This window comes from Rhincodon typus, chromosome 5 (assembly GCF_021869965.1).
Source record: "Rhincodon typus isolate 14 chromosome 5, sRhiTyp1.1, whole genome shotgun sequence".
NCBI lineage: Eukaryota > Metazoa > Chordata > Chondrichthyes > Orectolobiformes > Rhincodontidae > Rhincodon > Rhincodon typus.
The window spans coordinates 35,055,667-35,074,637 of NC_063336.1; the positions used below are offsets into that span (position 1 = coordinate 35,055,667).

General features: G+C 41.4%; 3 protein-coding genes across 5 annotated transcripts in view; all 3 read left to right on the top strand.

The window, feature by feature from the left end:
• Nucleotides 1–915, top strand: part of LOC125483107 (mRNA-capping enzyme-like) — a 37,463-nt gene extending 36,548 nt beyond the window's left edge. Inside the window, exon 6 of the mRNA XM_048596727.1 lies at nucleotides 782–915. Coding sequence (XP_048452684.1) covers nucleotides 782–915 — 134 coding nt within the window. The remainder of the gene's footprint in view (nucleotides 1–781) is intronic.
• Nucleotides 916–1,249: 334 nt separating this feature from the next.
• pnrc1 (proline-rich nuclear receptor coactivator 1) lies at nucleotides 1,250–17,452 on the top strand. Of its 3 annotated transcripts, none has more exons than XM_048596609.1 (3): nucleotides 1,250–2,109; nucleotides 2,768–3,179; nucleotides 13,292–17,452. In XM_048596609.1, the coding sequence occupies exons 1-3, from the start codon at nucleotides 1,681–1,683 to the stop codon at nucleotides 13,369–13,371; spliced, it is 921 nt and encodes a 306-aa protein (XP_048452566.1). In that variant the 5' UTR covers nucleotides 1,250–1,680; the 3' UTR covers nucleotides 13,372–17,452. The 3 variants fall into 3 exon arrangements, with proteins under 3 accessions (XP_048452566.1, XP_048452567.1, XP_020366960.2); XM_048596610.1 differs by having other exon boundaries at nucleotides 1,251–2,109; nucleotides 14,198–17,452; XM_020511371.2 differs by lacking the exon at nucleotides 13,292–17,452 and having other exon boundaries at nucleotides 1,254–2,109; nucleotides 2,768–5,128.
• LOC109911998 (peptidase M20 domain-containing protein 2) overlaps nucleotides 17,202–18,971 on the top strand; it is a 38,272-nt gene continuing 36,502 nt past the window's right edge. The window contains 2 exon segments of the mRNA XM_048596728.1: nucleotides 17,202–17,288; nucleotides 17,330–17,590. Coding sequence (XP_048452685.1) covers nucleotides 17,202–17,288; nucleotides 17,330–17,590 — 348 coding nt within the window.

The window sequence follows — 18,971 nt, forward strand, 5'->3', positions numbered from 1 at the left end:
CCAAGGACTACAAACTTAAAAAAAACTAAAATCTATAATTTTTAAATACATTTTTAGTGTTAAGTATCTAAACAACGTCTGCAAGAAGAAGTTAGGATCTTATCTTCAACTCAAATTAGTGACAGAAAGGATTTTTTTTCCCATCTCTTTCCACCAGTGTTTAATGAACCTATTTGGATATGCTGTGACACACCTCGAAGGGACTTGCCTGATCCAGAAATAGTGACACTGCAACTGCACCACAAAGTTCTCTTAGCTCTTAAATGAAGTATAATTCCACTCGTACAATTATTTATCCAGAAATTCACTGGTGGCTGATCACCTGTGAATGATTGGGTAGCGAGTAGGAAACAGCAATAAAATGTTCCAAATCAGTGCAGACCACAGAGAATGTCCTTACAAAGATTGTGATTGAAGATCACTTTTGAAGGGTTGATTTGAGTGTGTCATGAAATTGCAAAACTCTTTCAAAGCATTGGTGCTCCTAGGGCTATAGATTGCGTCAGAATCAGAAGCATAAACTCATTGCCACCTCCCCAAAACAATGTTTAAGACAAATTCCTGAACGCATACGAATACCCGGGCTGAGGACGAACTTTTCGCATAAGAAATAGAAAGCTATTGGAAGTTTTACGGAACAACAGGTGGAAAATGGAATGAATCGTGTTTTTCCTCTGAAAATAATCACTTTATTGACTGATCCTTATGTTGACATGATGTAACAAAAATAAGTTCAGAAATCAATTGGCATTTTAGTCAAGGAACGCTTCTTCGGTTTTAGGAAATTCGTTGCGTGTCAACGAGCACAATTTCCCGTATTCCCGGGGATTTAGGGAAATCCCACAGCAAAAGAAGTGGAAATCATTGCCACACAACGTGTCATTGAACAAGAATTCGAATTTCGATCTGAATTGACTGACAGCGCAGACGTCACCGCCCAAGAGGCGGAAAGTACCGTCACGTGATCATTTCACTGACCACATACACAAAACTCAATTCCAACGGTCTTCACGGAAACAGGGAACTGTAAGCAAATACGGCAAAACAAATAATTAAAAAAGTTACACGTACGACTGCAAGAAATTAGACGAGTGTCCGACTCATGTGCCCCCCCACTTCAATACCCGTTGCCCCATCCGGGCTCGCTCTCAGACCAATGACATCATGGTTGCTAAGGGCGGGACAGGACCGCGCGGCCGTGTCTTTAGTCACGTGGCTCCACCACAGCGCGCTACCATTGGTGGGTGCCGGCGAGTGATGACGTGTCGCGGTCGCCTTCCTCCTCTCTCTCCCCCCCTCCCCCGTTGTTGTCAGGAGAAGTGCAAGATTGTCACTGAGCGTCCATGTTTCTTCGTGCTGTTTATAAATTGGAGTTGGCCCTTTACTCTTTGCCTGTTATTAAACCCAGCCAGCGGCATATACACGCAGGGATATATATATTTCTTGCGTTGGGAGGAGAGCTAGAGTCTGAGGCAGGAGGGTTTTGCGAGTGAGCGAACAATCGCAGGAAGTCGCTTCAGTGTGGCCGCCATTTTCACTCAAAACTTTTTTTAATCCGACGAGTTGTATTTATTATCTGTGGAGGTAGGCCGGTGATTCTCCTCTTTCCCCGGACCCAGCTCCGTCCCTCCCTCGCTTCCCAACAGTTACTTTGGAAGAATTAGACGTTTTTGGCGTTGCATGGTGACCGCCTTCTTAGTTGGACCTCGTACCTCAGATGCTGAACTCGGGATTTTAGCCAGAAGTCGGAAGCGGAGGAAGAGGCGGCGGCAAGTCCCCATGCACCCGTTACCCCTGCCCCGACCACCGCCAGGCCCTCCGCCCGTCAGTGTAGCCTCAAAGACCGTGGTTGTGAGCCGCCACCGTCACCCGCACCCCAACCAGCAGCAGCAACATCCCCAACAGCATCCCGGCAAGGCTGCCGCGGTGAGTCGAGCCTGGAAGATTCGCTGCTCTTCTTCCGCCGCGCTGCTGCAGAGACATACTCACGGGCGGCCGGCTTCCCGAGGCGGCGGGGCTGGAGGGCCCGCGCCGGCCACCGGGACCGAAAAAACGACACCAGCCAGTGGCGGCTGCTTGACCGCGGAAGAGCGCAAGAAGGAGGGAAAGGTGAGAAACAAGAAAGTTGGTGTCTCTACGTATCTGCCCAGCATCCCACTATTTAGAAATTAATAAAGGGGAGGGGTTAAGCGGGAAACATTCGTCGTTCTCGGTTAGTAGTCCTGGCCTCGCCTTCAGGGCGGGAAGGGCCCTGTTTAAACGCTACGGCCGTTCGACAGCTGTCACGCCGCGCGCCCTCCCCTTTCTCTCCTCGCCCACCCCAGCAACAAGTGGCCAATCAGCATACTTCATCCACCGACCAATGGCGACAGAATCAGCCGTTCCCCAGGTGACGGTTCACGATGTTCGTGCCTCTTCCGGGTTTCGGGGGTCAGTGCCGGGACTTCTCGCTTCGCAGGTTGTCAAAGCTCCCTCTCCGCTCCTTTTCTTCTCTTTCCCCCTGGCCACACCCCCCTACCCCATTCCTTAACTATGGTCGTGAGGTACAACGAGAAGAGTTTCTTTGTAGGATGATAGGAGCTCGATAAACGGGAGACTACCAAGCTGATCTTAATCGTTTTTTGTTAGATTGTCCAGTTTCGCAGATAACGGTATAATAGGGGGAATTCTCCACTGGGGCATTTACTAGCAACGTAGAAAAACTTTGCGGCTGTTAGCTCTGTTGTCAAATTTTACAACCTTTCTCTTTTTTTGTTTTCTATCCCAGGTGACCAAATCCAACATGGGAAGATCGGATAAAGCAACAATTCCCCACACACAATTCATGTATAGTGTAAATAAAACAGAAGAGTACTGCCAACCCTTAAATACCAAGAAAAGAAACAGACGTAGCCTACAGTTGAGAAAAACCTCAATAAAGAGGAATGAAAACAGCCATAATCAGAATGCTCCATCTGTTGAACACTGCAATACTCTCAAAAAAGATGCAGAAAAACCAATTGTTTCTGCACACCACTCAAAGAATCTAAAATTACTGAAAGTTGGTCTGAAGTCTGTGCTGAGCCTTCAAGGAGATCAAAACTATGCTGGGCCAAAGTTTAGTGAGCCGCCATCACCCAGTGTTCTACCTAAACCACCCAGTCATTGGGTAGGAGCACATGCTGAGTATCCTGATGAGAGTAAGGAAATAATGACTGTCCACTTAAAAACTTTACTGAAAGTTAATGCGTAACTCAAGAGTAGTTTAAGTTAACTTAAACATTGTACTAGAGGAAAAAATTAAGGATGTTTCTGTCAGGATTGGACTTGTTGCAGCAGAAAGTCCTGCATTTTAGACAATTGTAACTTCCTCCTTGTGATTTTGGGATAACCGTATGCAAGTGGTGCTAGTAATGAAGTAGGATTCTGTATATTAGTGTAAACCATGTAATTATTTGTATATTTTCGTATACTCAATTTGAAAGAAAGGAATTATAATTTCATATGAGAATTTGTTGCCCTATGCCAGTTGGTGGGCAGAGTTAAATTTTTATATTTTGTATATAAATGGGAAAACTGAAGTTAAAGGCTCAAGCATTCCAAGTTATTCACTGAATGCAAAAATTAGCAGCTGTAGAGTTGTGTACTCCCTTGTAAAGATGTTCGACAATCTGCAATATGTTCTTGACTGTGAAATAGACTATGGGCGAAAGATAGAATGATTCAAGCACTGCTTTTATCTGCACTACTGAAGGATACTACGTACCATCAGCAAGATGCACTTTCATCTTACTAGGTGTTTAATATGTAATGTGAATAATTTTAAAGTTTTCCACCAAATTCAACTAAAGCTTTGGCTGGAGGAGGAGCACAGTTTGGTCTTTGGTAAACACAGTACCTCATGGTTAACATACAAGTTTTGTGGATCCTCTAAATGTTGATCTCTCGACCATTGACAAACTTTTAAGCTTTTTGATAACTTCCCTCATCAATTTTCCCAATCATTGCAGCAGATTGAAATAATGAGCTGTGTGTTACATACTTGTCAGCTGATCTAAATTTCTGACAGTTCCACTTTGGAAGGTGGGAAAATTCTGTCAGTATTTCTGATCCTGCTTTCTGATGTATAGTTGTACTGTGGCAAGTATTGTCTGTTTCATTGTGGGTATTTTCCTGGATTTCTAAGATTGGTGATTGGATAATTAACTAAATGAACCTGCACTGAACCAAGATGCACACAGGGCCGATGAGACTTCCTTTCTAGTGAAAATTGCAGTTTTTAGTATAGCTAAGTCATATTGTACACAATGAGTGTTGACACTTTCATGTGTTTCCTCAATTATTGGTTTTTGTGTAAACCATTCCTGCATGCTAACTTTCATTTCACTCTCCCAAAACCTTTATCTTGATGATAGAGTCTGTGATCTCGTGCCACTTAGTCAGTTAGTTAATTGCAGTTATTATATTGCAGGTAGTGATTCATCCAGTTGTGATTTGGCTATAAACCTCAAAAGAGCCCTTAGTATGTTTGCACATGTACTCCAAATAGCTACCATTTACACTTGTATAAGTTTTTTTTTTTTGTTTTTAAATGCTAAAATCCTGTCCTTACAACCATTTTAGCCATTGGTGTATCTCAACTACAATGCAAGTTCTCATAGCTCAGTTAGAAACAAAGTATGAAGATGTTTACTCTTCTGATTTGAGGAAATTATTGATCCTGTGTCATCATTTTGGGTGCAGTGTATTTTGTGGACTACACAAATAGCTGTCTCTCCAGCTTCTGTACTATAACAGATACCTGAAAAGAATGTGTCATGTAGTCAAGTGATTTATATACTTTTTTTTTTGAAACATTTCATGTCCAGTGCTAATACATAACTGGAAATGGTAATTTTACCTAATGTTAAATGAGTAAACTCAAAAGCTGAACATTTATTTTATCCCTGCACAAGTCATTGGCAAATAATTAATGACTTTTTAAAAAATGCATTGTTAAATGAGAAGCTAGTACTTTCCAGAAGAAATGTTATCGTCCTTGATGTAAAGATATTTTGCTGCAACACTTGATATCTGTTCCTCTCGAACTGTTCTTATAAATTGGCAAATTTCAAAACCAAAAATAAAATTTAATTGGTCTCCCTGCTAATTGCACTTGTTTATTTTCAACAGATTCCATTCAGTGTTTTGTCTGGCAGTATCTGTTGCCTTTTTGATGGTTTCCAGTAATACATGGAGTGGCAAGGCTGGATCAGAAATTGATAATCTCTTGCCGCTCACCTTGCTGGGTTTATGTAGTCTCGCACTCCCCTATACGATATATAACTTTCACACAACATTGTGCATTTGGGTCCTTCAAAGTGTTGCAGAAAGCAGCAACAATTTGCTAACAAACTTCATAAAATCTGACTCAGTCAAGATGTTGTTCTAATCTATGCTATCTCTTGAACTTTATTAGATTTCCATTAAATGCATTTATGCTATTCACCTCACATTCTGCATTCAACTGTTCTTCCACTTTTCTATAATTTGTTAGATGCATTCGTGAGTATATTTGTAGCCCCTAGTTTTGGACTCCCTATGATAGCAATGTGGAAATATCAACTCTGCCTACAATGTCATTAAATCATTTGTGATTCTTAACTGCTATCCAATTAAAAACAATCGCGACATTGTGGATCTGGAGTCAGGTAGGCCAGATTGAGTAACAATGGCAGATTTCCTTCTCTGAAGGCCATAAGTCAACCAGATGGATTTTTACAATTGACATGGTAACTCAGTTGCTATTAGGCTAATTTTTAGTTCTAGATTTGTTTTGATGTTGAGTTACATTTCACTATCCCATGTCCCCAGAACATTAGCCTGGAGTAATGTTTTTCTAACCCAAACCCAGTGATGTTATTTATCACTATGCCATTGCTTTCCCTAATTGTTTCTCATATCTACAGATCTCCAATAGATTACTGTACAGTCTTGTTTGCTTTTTTTTTTCTAGACAAAAGAATTGAATTCTGATCAGCATTTTCTGACAATTATAACCTTTTAGATCTTGCACCGTCCTTAAATCAGTTTTTCCATGTCCTCACCAGTGTCTTTATACCCTCTTTGCAGATTTTTGTTTTATTCCTATGGCTAGAGAATGACTTGGGGTTTATTGAATGGATTGTCAACACCAACCACTTCAGCTGACTCAGTGACAACAAGGTGCAGGGCTGGATGCTGTGTTCATCCAGCCCTGCACCTTGTTGTCTCGGATTCTCCAGCATCTGCAGTTCCTACTATCTCAGCTGACTCAGTGTTGAGTGGGAGACAGAAATTGCTGAAAGAGCTCAGCAGGTCTGGCAGCATCTGTGAAGAAAAATCAAGTTAACGTTTTGGGTTGAGTGACCTTTCCTCAGAAAATTGTGAGAAAGGGTCACTCAACCCAAAACGTTAACACTGATTTCTCTCCACAGCTGCTGCTAGACCTGCTGAGCTCTTTCAGCAATTTCTATTTTTGTTTCTGATTTACAGCATCTGCAGTTCTTTCAGTTTTTACAATGTTGAATGGTTGTAATGCCACCAAGAATGAATATCTTGATCAGAATTAATGTCTACAGGCAATGGTCTGAGTTGGTTGGCCAATTTGACCTGTTTCTCATTTTTCCCCGTGTAGTAAGTGGTTAAAATCTTCAGTGATTCATTCTAGAGTGGTTGAGAGTTGTCCATTGAACAGTGAAGCCTGGGGCTTCACCAGTTGGGTCAGTTGCAGGTTGTGATTGATGTTTGCAGATCAACCAAGGGCTGTTATCTGTGTAGTGTGTTCTGGTAGAGATTATTGGATTGCAGATGAATTGAGTTTGCTTGAGATCATGTGTCTGCAGAGCTCTTCATTAGCTAATCAGCAGTGACCTTTTCAGAGAATTTTCCTTTGAAGACATCAGGAGGTTCAATGTGTGTCACCACATTCAACCTGTGTTAGCCTCAATGTTCCAGAGACAATCCTCAAGCTGTGGAAATCTACCACATTTGTGTGGCAGTTGCACATCTAGTTTGAACAGTAGTAATCTGGCTCTGCTAACCCCGTTGATACCTGACTCTTAGCTTCATCTTGGCCTCTGTGTTCTGCAGGTGATAGAATCTCTTCCAGAAACTTTCTTATATTGACCTTGTGTGTGACAAGTGTTGCCGGTAGGTCAATGTACAGTGGAGAGTGATGTCAAGGTATTTTAGTGTTGACTTGTGAGTGAGTGACCACCGAACTGAAGGTAAAGGGTTTATCTGGTCGTTAAATTGTTCAAGGTTCTGGTTGAAACAACAGTCTTTGGTTGAAGTCTTCATTTTCTGATGTAGGCTTCCTGGCTTGGCATGCCTGGGTCAAGGTCTCAGCAGATGGGAGGAACTGTGACTTGTTGAGCAAATAATAAGTAAGTGTCATCAAGTTCGGTATACATTTAATATAATGTGTTTGCTTTTCAGTTCTATTTCTCTCTCTCTCTCAACTTGATCCTCATCTCACTTAGAATCATAAAATTGAGGTTGGTTTGTTGTTTTGCAGACATTTCGTTACCATGCTTGGTAACCTCCTCAGTGCAGCCTCTGATGAAGCGTCAGTGTGTTTTCCCGCCTGGTTTTTAAACTCTGGGATCCATTGAGATGGATTGCCTCACTTCCAGTTTTCCTTCGTAGTGGAACGTATATGGGGTCGAGTTCAATGTGTTTATTAATAGCATGCTTTGTAGTGTGCCATCCTTCCAGGAATTCTCGTGCTTGTCTCTGCCTAGCCTGTCCCAGTCGAAGTCGTGGTTCTCCTTGTCCACGTGGATTGAGATGCGTGAGTATTGGTCGTGTCTTTTTGTAGCCAGTTGGTGTTCATGTACTCTTGTTGTTAGTTTTCTTCCTGTTTGTCCGATGTAGTGTTTCTCGCAGTCTCTGCAGGGGATTTTGTAGATGACATTGGTCCGGTCCATGGCAGGGAATGGGTCTTTAGTTCGGGTGAGCAGTTGTCGTAGGGTTGACGTGGGCTTGTGTGCCATTCTGATGCCCAGTGGTTGTAGGAGTCTTGTGTTGAGTTCCGACGTGTTCCTGATGTAGGGTAGTGTGATGAGTGTTTCGGAGCATGTAGAATCTTTCTGATGCTGTTCGTGTAGGCATCTCCTGACCCAGTTCTCTGGATATCCATTATCCTTGAACACTTGGAAGAGGTATTCTTCTTCCTCTTGGCATGGTTCTGTGTTGCTGCAGTGTGTCGTTGCCCTTTTTAAATAGTGTTCGCATGCAGCTTTATGTGTGCTGGGATGGTTACTATTGACGTTCAGTACCTTCAGTACCTAGTACACCGAAAAGCCACACACACAGACCAGGTACTGAACGTCAATAGTAACCATCCCAGCACACAAACTAAGCTACGTGCGAACACTTTAAAAGGGCAACAACACACTGCGGCAACACGGAACTACACCAAGAGGAAGAAGAATACCTCTTCCAAGTGTTCAAAGAACTGGGTCAGAAGATACCTACAAGAACAGCATCAGAAAGATTCTACATGCCCCGACACACTCATCACACTACCCTACATCAGGAACATGTCGGAACTCACCACAAGACTCCTACGACCACTGGGCATCAAAGTGGCACACAAGCCCACGTCAACCCTACGACAACTGCTCACCCGAACTAAAGACCCACTCCCTGCCATGGACAGGACCAATGTGATCTACAAAATCCCCTGCAGAGACTGCGAGAAACACTACATTGGACAAACAGGAAGGAAACTAACAACAAGAGTACATGAACACCAACTGGCTACAAAAAGACACGACCAATACTCACTCATCTCAATCCACGTGGACAAGGAGAACCACGACTTCGACTGGGACAACACCAAGATCCTGGGACAGGCTAGGCAGAGACAAGTACGAGAATTCCTGGAAGCATGGCACTCCACGAAGCATGCTATTAATAAACACATTGAACTCGACCCCATATACATTCCACTACGACGGAAAACCGGAAGTGAGGCAATCCATCTCAACGGACCCCAGAGTTTAAAAACCAGGCGGGAAAACGCACTGACGCTTCGTCGGAGGCTGCACTGAGGATGTTACCAAGCACAGTAATGAAATGTCTGCAAAACCACAAACCAGTTCGGCGAGCCAACCAACCTCAACACACACAACCTGAGCTACAAAAGTTGACTGCTTTCTCTCCACAGATACTGCCAGACCTATTGAATTTCTCCAGCAATTTTTGCTTTTGTTTTTGGTATTTTGGCCAACTGTGCTGGCTGTTTTGGTAAAACTAATCCTTCTTCCCCTGCTATTTTCCCTGTTGGCACCTTTTTTTTCTTTAAACAATGTCCTGATTGATAATATAATCCCTGGACTGCTTGCACTTGACCTGAAGGACTGACTGGGGATATCCTCGACTAATGAGATGAGCCCCTTGACCAACTGTGGTCAACTCTTACCCACTAAGCACTTGTCCCCTTGACTTTCGCACATGGCTATTCAAGCTCATGCAGTGCGTTTGCTGTGTATGCTGCAGTTCTGATGGTGACAGTGCACTGTGCCATACGCTGACTTATCCACTCTCTTTAACTGATACATTTACTCTCCAGTGCTCCCTGCCACCATATGCTGCCTCCCCACTCTGTGCTAAACGTTAATCCAAAGAGGCTGCCTGCTTTTAACTCAGCATTAAAGACCTTGTGCAGTAAAAAGTAGGCTAAATTTCAGAGGTTGGATGCCTCTGATTGAGTGCTTAAGTCTTGTTGTTCTTTTTTTTTTTAAAAAAAAAAGCAAGTCACAGGCTGGATGCACCTAAGTATGTGCTAAAGACATTGTGCCAATAACCAAACTAGATCCATAAGATGCCTAACTCAATGCCAGCATAAAGCATCCTGTATAGTTAACTAAGTTACCTAGCAGTTCTTGAGTGCACAGCAAAATGGCAGAAGAATGCAAGTCATAACTGTTGGAAAATATATGGCTGAAGTCATGAGGTTGTTATTGAGTTGGTCCAAGAGCAAACATGATAGCATTATGAGGTTGGTGTTTGCCAATGCCAAGTTGCATGGATGAAGGGTCCATGATCAGCATAGCCAGAAATGCTTTGTGTAGAAGAAGCAGCTCCATATAAAGAGAAGGGAGGGAAAAATTCTATACTTCCAACCCAAATTTGATACAAAAGACCTTCCATCCATACTAGAGAACTAAAGGGACTAACAAGAATAAGAGGCTGAATTAAATTAACATTTGTAAAGAAAGTAGTGCTGGAGAAATTAATGGGATAAAAAGTTAAGTACCCTGGACGTGGTGATCTTCACCTACAAGATTGGATAGAAGTGGTTGTAGAGATTTTGAACGAGTTGATGGTCATCTTCCAAATTCTGTAAATTCTAGAATTGTCCCTGCAGATTGGAAGGTAGCAAATACAACTAATAAAGGGCGGGGGAGGAAAAAATGGGGAATGACAGACCTGTTAGCCTGATGTCAATAGTAGGAAAAATACTTCATATTCCAAAGGATGCAATAATTAGACATTTAAAATAACTGTAGGATTACACAGAATTACCAAGCATTGTTGAAAAAGAAATCACATTTGACAAGTCTGTTAGAATGTTTTGAGAGGAAACCTATGGATGTGGCTTATTTGAGTTTTTAGAAGCTTTCAATAATCTTTCAAACAGGAGGATAGTTGGCCAAATTAGACCATGAGGGATTAGTGTGAGTATACTGGCATAGATTGAGGATTGAGTAACACAGAAAACAAAGAAGCAATAAATGGGTCATTCTCAGGATGCAGGCTGTGATTAGTGGGTTATTAGGATCAATGCTTGGGTCTCAGATATTCACAACCTCTATCAATGAATCAGATGTGGAGATCAAATGTAATATTTCCAAATTTGCTGATGACATAAAAATAGGTGAAAATGTGAATTGTGAGAAGGATGCAAAGAATCTTGAAGAGAATTTAGGCAGGGCAATCGAATGTGGAAGAACATGGCAGGTGGAATACAATTTGGAAAAATATAAGGATATTCAGTTTAATAGGAAAAACTGAAATGCAGAATATTTCTTAAATGGTGCGAGATTGGGAAGTGTTTATATCCAAAGGGACCTAAGTCTCCTTCTTTATAAGCCATGGAAAGTGAGGTGATTGTTTTTGACCAGCATGGGTTTGAGAGGCCAAAGGGCCTTTTTTCTGTCCTATAGGTCTCCATGGCTTCGTGAAAGGAACCATGCAGGTGCAGCAGGCAGTTAGGACAACAAATGGTATGTAATTGGGCTTTATTGGAGAAATCTTGCTGCAATTGTAAAAAGCCTTGGTGAGACCACACTTGGCAGTTTGTGTGTAGTTTTGTTTTCCTGACCTAAGTAAGGAAAGACTTATCATTGAGAGAGTGTACAGAGGCTCACCGGTGTGATCCGTGGGCCACTGGGATTTTCCTGTGAGAAGAGATTGAAGACATTAATCCTTTGTTCTCTGGAGTTTAAAAGAATGAGAGATGATCTCATTGGAGCATACACATTTATTACAGGACTCAAAACAGTAAAAGGAGAAGGAATGCATCTCCTATTTAAAGGATCTATTACCAGGGGTTACATTCTTAGAATAAGAAGTGGACTATTTAGAACTGAGATGAGGTGTAATTTCTTTATTCAGATGCTGGCGTTTTTTTTTTAAGGATTCTCTACCTAAAGAGAACCATCAAGGCTCAGGCATTTAGCATACCCAAGACAGGGATTGGTAGATTTCTATGTATTAACGATATCAAGGAATATGGAGATAGTGCAGGACGATGGCATCTAAGAGAAAGACCAGCCATGATCTAGTTGAATGGCAGAGCGAGCACAAGGGTTTAAATGGCTGACTCATCTTACTTTCTATGTTTTTGTGAATGCTTTTTTGAATCATCTTCAAATATCTAACCTCATTTTGCCTAAGCATCTCAAGATCATTTTGCCTTGCTAATGCCACTGAAGGTTGGCTAGTATCTACGTGTTTGTCGTACAGGTTCCCAGAGTTTTACCCTGTGCGTTTTTAGGTGCTAATGCAGATTTTCACCTTGGGATTATAGGACTTGAAAAAGTGATCGGCTTAAGTTTCCTTTTGTATTGCTTACAGTTCATTTATTGAATCAAAAGGCTAGTAACTGAATTGCTCAAGTCTGCCTATAGTTCTTACTAGGAGCTATATAAAAAAAAAAATGCCTGCATTTATTCTTGTTTCCATCCTGCTCCATCCCTTCAGAAGAAAAGATGAAGAGGTATCATATCTTCCAAAAACTAAACAATTTAGCTACAGTAGAAAAATGGTTTAAAGATCTTGTAATATTAGAGATTTATTTGCAATTGTTTATGGAAATACCTATGAAAATTATACATTTCACATAATTACACACTTGCATGTAAAAATGATTTTTCTATCATTTGACAAATAAGTTCTAAATATTCTTACCTGTTATAGATTTTTGGCAGCAGCATTAGTTTTACTTATTGCAGAAAATGCAAAAGGATAGGACTTTGTTTTTGGGTTACACTTAAAACTAAGGCCAGGATTTTGTCAGGCCAGTGAAGTCTCCCTCACAGAGACCAGTTGGGAACCCTCATCAATGGCTGCCATCAGACCTTTCCTGCGATTGAGATCTGGAGTAGCAGAACTCACAACAATCTGTTTGGTTGCTCCTCAAGCTGCCTGCACCACAGGAGCAGTGATAACACTGCACCTATGCTAGGCAAAAAAATTGCAGAAGAAGACCAGGTCATAGATGTGCGAAGGTTGGATTGGAGTCATGGGAGTGGAAAGCGATTTGAGGCAAGGCTAGAGGTTGGCTTTCAGATTCCTTTTTCTGATTCTGTGTTCCTTGATCAAGCGCAGAGTGCTCAACAATGACGGCATCCTCCTCCCTTCTCCCCTTCAAATGATAGGGAGATTGCTCATAAACTGGACAGGTTTTGCAGCATGATTTTCTGAGGGAATGGGAGACATGATTAAATAGGGCAGTATCCATGATTCCCACTATGATGAGCTGCATAAAATCCAGCGCCATAGAGTCTTAAAGCACAGAAACAGACCCGTTGGCCCAACTTGTCCATGCTGACTAAGTGTCCTAAACTTATCTAGTCCCATATCCCTCTAACCTTTTTGCCCATATCCTTCTAAACTTTTCTTATTCATATACCTGACCAAATGTCTTTTAAATGTTGCAACTGTAACCTACCTGTACCACATCTACATAACTATCTGTAGAAAACTCAGTTTTGTCAGTGGAAGTGAGAGAATTATTACACATCAGCTAACAAATTCTTTTTTTATATATATTGCCTAGGAGCTCAAGACAATTGCCAGAACAGTCTCACCAGAAATAAAAACAATATTCAAATAGATTCCAGCTTCATGGAAAGTTAAATGGAAGTTGTTAAGGAAATTATCATTTGACACCAAAAAGGAACTGGAGCTTTTTGGTTGCTGCTTTAACACCAATAGAGATAAGGGAATTCCATATGAGATCTGAAGGAAATAATAAGGCTTACATGTCAGCGGATGAAGAATGACAACAGATGAAGGAGAATGAAGAGTAAAATCATCAACATAAGATTTTGCAGATTTCCAAGAGATGAAAAAATCTCCACGAAAACTCGATTACGTTGATTTTTCTTTTGCAAATGTTAGTAAATGAAGAAACTTATACCCACAGGCATAAATAAGGTAAAGATTTAGTGATTCAGTTACTGTACTGCAAGAGAAATTAGGGATTTGTACATTGAAGGAATACAATCTGAATGAAGCAGATGTACATTGAATAAAATAAACAAAAAGTTGGATGATGAGTGAATCAGGTCATTGATATGGAAAAGAAGCAGAACGGGGGTGACAGACAAAGCCATCTCCTGTTCTGCGATTATTTTCCAGTATTTCAGATGCTCAGTGCAAATTTTATTTTACCAACTAACTTTCTTATGAATATTCTCAACCAAATTGTAAGCTGAACTCTTTAAAATCCAGAGGACACAGATTTGAAAGGAGATGACATTTATCCATGCACAACTTGATTTGATTTGGCTACTTAAAACATTAAGAAAGCAGATTTAATGTATTGAGTCCAAAACGCTTCTCCCCATAGATGCTGCCAGACATGCTGAGTTTTGCTAGCAATTTCTGTTTTTGTTTCAGATTTCCAGCATCTGCAGTTTTTTTTATTCTAATGTCTCTTAATGCTTCTGTCCTTCTGCAGGAGGAAAACATGCACAATAAGTGTGAACATGTGCAAACATTGGGGGTGGGAGGATAGTTGATGCCTGGCATGAAGCCCCTGAATCCTTTTGAGAAGTAGGCCACTGAGCTGGCAGGACACCAAGGGAGCATGCCTGTGAGGAAGGGGAGATTGGATGTCTACAGCCACCTAGTGAGAATGCCTCCGATCTGTTGTTCCCAGTTGCATATCAAGCATCAACATGTAGGATGAGTTATTTTTCAATAACTAATTATTTATTCAGTAAGCGAGGAATTAAATTATATTTGTTTAGTTGTGGAGCACTTTCAGTAATAAGGTAATAGGTTATGGTTTTACTACTGTTTTATGGCCCAAGTTAAACATTGTTTAAGTGAAGTGACAGCATTGATAGTTTGCTAATCACAAAATGTGTAGATGCTTTTAAAGTGAACACAGTTTTTACTCAGGATGCAGCTCTTTGTACTTTAGAATGGTTTAGTTTTGTAATTTTGTACTGTTGGTTTAAAAGAGAAATAGTTAAAGTATATAGCAGGGTACATGTATGTGTTTGTGTTTCTGTTGTGTGTACTTGTATGACTTTGGAATTAGGCTCCAAAGTGAATTTTCTAGTCCTGTAATTGATTTGACTGCTTTATATGTATTTATGAGTGTATTATACTGCACCTTCTATGTGTATTCTGTAACTTCAGTTTTAGTATACTGATCATTTCTATGTACTAATCTTTATGTAGATTCTGCACAGATTTTTATTCTAGAGCAGTTTGTACTGTTCATATTTTTAGTTAACATGTCATAGGCCCCAGAGTCCAGGTGACATTGTGCATTGACAAAAGGTTGTTTTAATTAAAACAGCTTTGGATTTTTGAGAACATTACATGTATCAATTGGGACATTTGAAGCTCTCTCAAATCACTGAGAGTTGACATTACATACTCCTAGACTTGCACATAAATAGCTTCACTGAGAGCACTTTATCAGTAAAGATGTAGAACATTGGCATGTTGATGCAGTCAAACTGTTACAAAGGGGTAATCCTACAAAGGTGATCAGCATTGTCAAAAATGAATCAAGAGACAACAGGAAGTAATATCATTTGATGACCATTACTTTTAAATCAGGAATTGGCTGTACATTGTTTAGCCAATGTGATGTTAATCATACACTGTTCATGAGTTGGCGAGAAGTTAGAGTTCAGGTTGTTTCCGGTCATGTACAGGGGCTGATGGCTAACAAGGGTTAATAAGTAGTAATTCTTAGTGGTTCAGTGCACAGAAAGGAAGAACAAAGACAGAAACACAGAATTCAGGAGCAGAAATAGGCCATTCAGTGCTTCAAGTCTGTTCTGCCACCATTCAATATGATCTATGGTTGATCAGTACTTTGTCCCCACTTTCTCCCCATATCCTTTGATTCCTAAGAACTATATCTACATCTTCAGTCGACAGAAGAGAAAAAGACACCTGCACCCAGTTAACCAGTGTGGTGATCTGGTACCCCAAGTTGGTTTGACTAAAAACCAGTGCTTTTGTCAAGTATTGTTTCTTTCGTACTTGTTATGATAAACTTAATAAATGCTGTGAGACTTTTGAAAATATACTAGTACCTGGAGTGGGCCTTGGAACTAAAAAGGATCTGTAAACTTTTAGATTGGTTGTCTGAACTTAGTCAGTAATTATAATTGACTTAAATCTTACAAGTAGAGTTGAAGTGAACTCAAATACCTTAAAATCCAGCACCCAATCTTAATGAAATCTTAGTTAAGAGTCACAGCGTGAGGCACTAAAAGATCTTTATGGTTTTCTTTGCAGCCCCTAAATCCCACTCCACAGCTAGCGCAAAAATAATTAGAAGTTCTCTTGTTCTGTTGCATTTCTTCCTTTTCACTATTCTTAACTTCAGCAATGTTTATACAAAAGCTGAGATAAGTTGATCAAACATTTGGCATCAAAGCACCTGGATAAATATCAGGAATGAGATGGTTATTTTCTAACATAAAATCAAGAAAGCAGACTCAACATTTCAGGTCCAGTAACCCTTCAGAGTTTATTTTCTAGATGAGTACGTGATATAGTCGATTTACCTTTTGGGTTCTTTTCAGGCTGTTGGGTGAAAATATCGTGTAGTGTATCCCCCATAGCCTGTGACCGGTTTTCCCCTTCATCGTTCTGCCACGGACAACACCTTTGCAGCCTTTACATTGCTTTCCATGTTTGTTACAATTAATTCAATCTGATTCTTTGTGGGCTTTGTTATCCCCTGTGATACAACCCTGCAACCATGGAATTTACAGCCTTTATAATGACTTCAACCCCATACCCTTTGCTTTCATGCACATGGATATCGATCACTTAAGGTAGCAGGGCAATTGGAAAGCACAATAAAGAAGCATACATTGAACAAGGATATGTTGAAACAAGCAAAAATTGCTAGAGAAACTCAGCGGGTCTGGCTACATCTATGCAGAGAAAGCAACGTTAATATTTCGAGTCTGGTGATACTTCTTCACAACCGGATTCAAAACGTTTTCACAGATGCTGCCAGACCTGCTGCGTTTCTTCAACAATTTCCTTGGCTTCAGATCTCCACCATCTGCGGCTCTTCGTTTTATTTTAGAGGATATGTTGAACTTATGCAATGCACCTGTTGGACCTCAGTATTCTGCGTCACACCTATGAGACGAACGTTAACACATTGCATAGAGTTCAGAACAAATTTACAAACATGATTCCAACCATGAAACATTCCAGTTGGGCACAGTTTGAAGGAATTGGGACTGCTGCCCCGCCCCATCGAGCGAGCTGCAGATTGGAGGGCAGGCAGCACCGTGTGTGGCCTCGCCCCTACTGATTCGGTTGTTGATTGGAGGAGAGGCTGTGTTGTGCAGCCTTTTGATTGGTGTTGATGCCCCGCCCCCACACTGATCTGGCCGCTGATTGGCGGAAAGGCTGTGCGGGCGGGGAGTGGTTAGAAGAACCTTCAGGCGGAGGGGGCAGATGCCGCTACGATGGGCTCGGGGCCGGACGAGTTGTTCGCACTGAAGGAGTTGTCGTGCCTGGCTGTGGATGATGATGATGATGATGATGATGATGATGCCGACGACGACGACCTGTCCGCACTGAGCCGGACTATCAGGAGAGGCGGGCTCACGACGCTCTCTGCAATTTCTTCACGGCCGCCGGCGGCTGGGAGGTGAAGCCTCGCTACCACCTGGACACAGCCTTCAGGGCGGACTAGGGCCCGGCGGGAGGCCTCGTCGTCGGTGTCCTGTGCGAGTACGACGCCCTGCCCGAGGTTGGTCACGCCTGTGGACACAACCTGATCGCCGAGGTCGGTGCTGCTGCTTCCCTAGGGCTGAAGGCGGCTCTGGAGACGATGCCTGATCTGAAAGTTGAGGTGATTTGAAGAATGTGACTCATTTCTTTTTAGTTCGTGTTTAAATAAATTTGATAGTAAAACGATGTGCTTAGAGTATGCCTCTTTCAAAAAAACAAAACTGCGCTGAAAACCTGAAATAAAACAGCAAAATGCTGCATTATCTTCCCATCTAGTAACGAAATGACCTTTGATCTGTCGGAGGCTAAACTGCTTTTGGTGTTATTTTGGGGGAAACTTGCTTTTTTTTTTAAAAGCTTATTTTTTTGTGCGATTAAAGTGGCAGTAATGCCAAATACTGTATGTTGAACTTTGACGTTTGTTTTCTGACATGGTGAAATGATAAACCGCAGCAATTGGTTGAGTACATATTGCACCCCGGCCAATAACACCTGACGCGTAAACATGTTTTGCCCGTGGACTAGGTCAGCAGTGTGACACATCAGATTTCAAGGTACAGTTTCCTAGACTAGTGCTGCCAGTGTGACTTTTTTTTCCTGATGCTGAAAAATCCAAAACCGCAATTGAAGCAGCATACTAATGCTTAAAGTTGACGTTTTAAAGTGTAGATCAGGTCATAATCTGACAGATATGTAGTACTTCAGAAGTGTAGATTGAGATTTTGTGAACTCATGTAAGTCTCACTGAAGCTCTCAATGTTTCTCAAACAAGTCTGTCTCACTCCTAATCCTTCCTCTCCAATATACATTCATAATGGGATCAGCCCTCTTCTACCAACTTTTGGCCATGGGCTGTTGGAGCAACCCTATCTCTCTGCTGGCCAAGACATAGTTTTGAATGTTAAACCAGGATGAACTGCCTTCCAAGTTGGAGCTAGTGGCTGTCTTTTGCCCCAGTTAAGGGTAGGGGCAGCTAACTTATTAATCCTGTGGGTAGGATTATCCAGTCTCTGCAGATTGAGAAAAGATAATTGGGCACATTGGTCCTGCTAAGAGACTGCCCTTTTCCTTAACATCTTGGCAATTAAGTGCTGCATTAGAGTCATGTACACATGAGTACAGTGCCCTGTCCAAAATTGGGCACCAATGGACACAACCTGATCAGCTGCTTCTCTGAATGCATTGCCTGACCTAAAAGTTGAGGGGATATCCACGACTATGTCGTAGAGTCATACAGCATAGAAACGAACCCTTTGGTCCAACTAATCCCATTTGCCTACTCCTCTACCCATATCCCTCCAAATCTATCCAAATGTCTTTCAAATGTTGTAATTGTACCTGCATCCACCACTTCCTTAGGAAGTTCATTCCACACCTCAATCGCTTTGTGTAAAACAGAAAAATAGCCTCGTGTCTTATTTAAATCTCTTTCCACTCACCTTAAAAATGTGCGCTCTTGTCTTGAAGTTCTCCATCTTAGGGAAAAGATGACTACTATCAAC

Coding starts and splice junctions, on each gene's coding strand:
- pnrc1 (XM_048596609.1), top strand. CDS start 1,681: ATGGTGACCGCCTTCTTAGTTGGACCTCGTACCTCAGATGCTGAACTC. Junction 2,110..2,767: donor AGCGCAAGAAGGAGGGAAAG/GTGAGAAACAAG, acceptor TTTCTATCCCAG/GTGACCAAATCCAACATGGG. Junction 3,180..13,291: donor TGCTGAGTATCCTGATGAGA/GTAAGGAAATAA, acceptor TATATTGCCTAG/GAGCTCAAGACAATTGCCAG.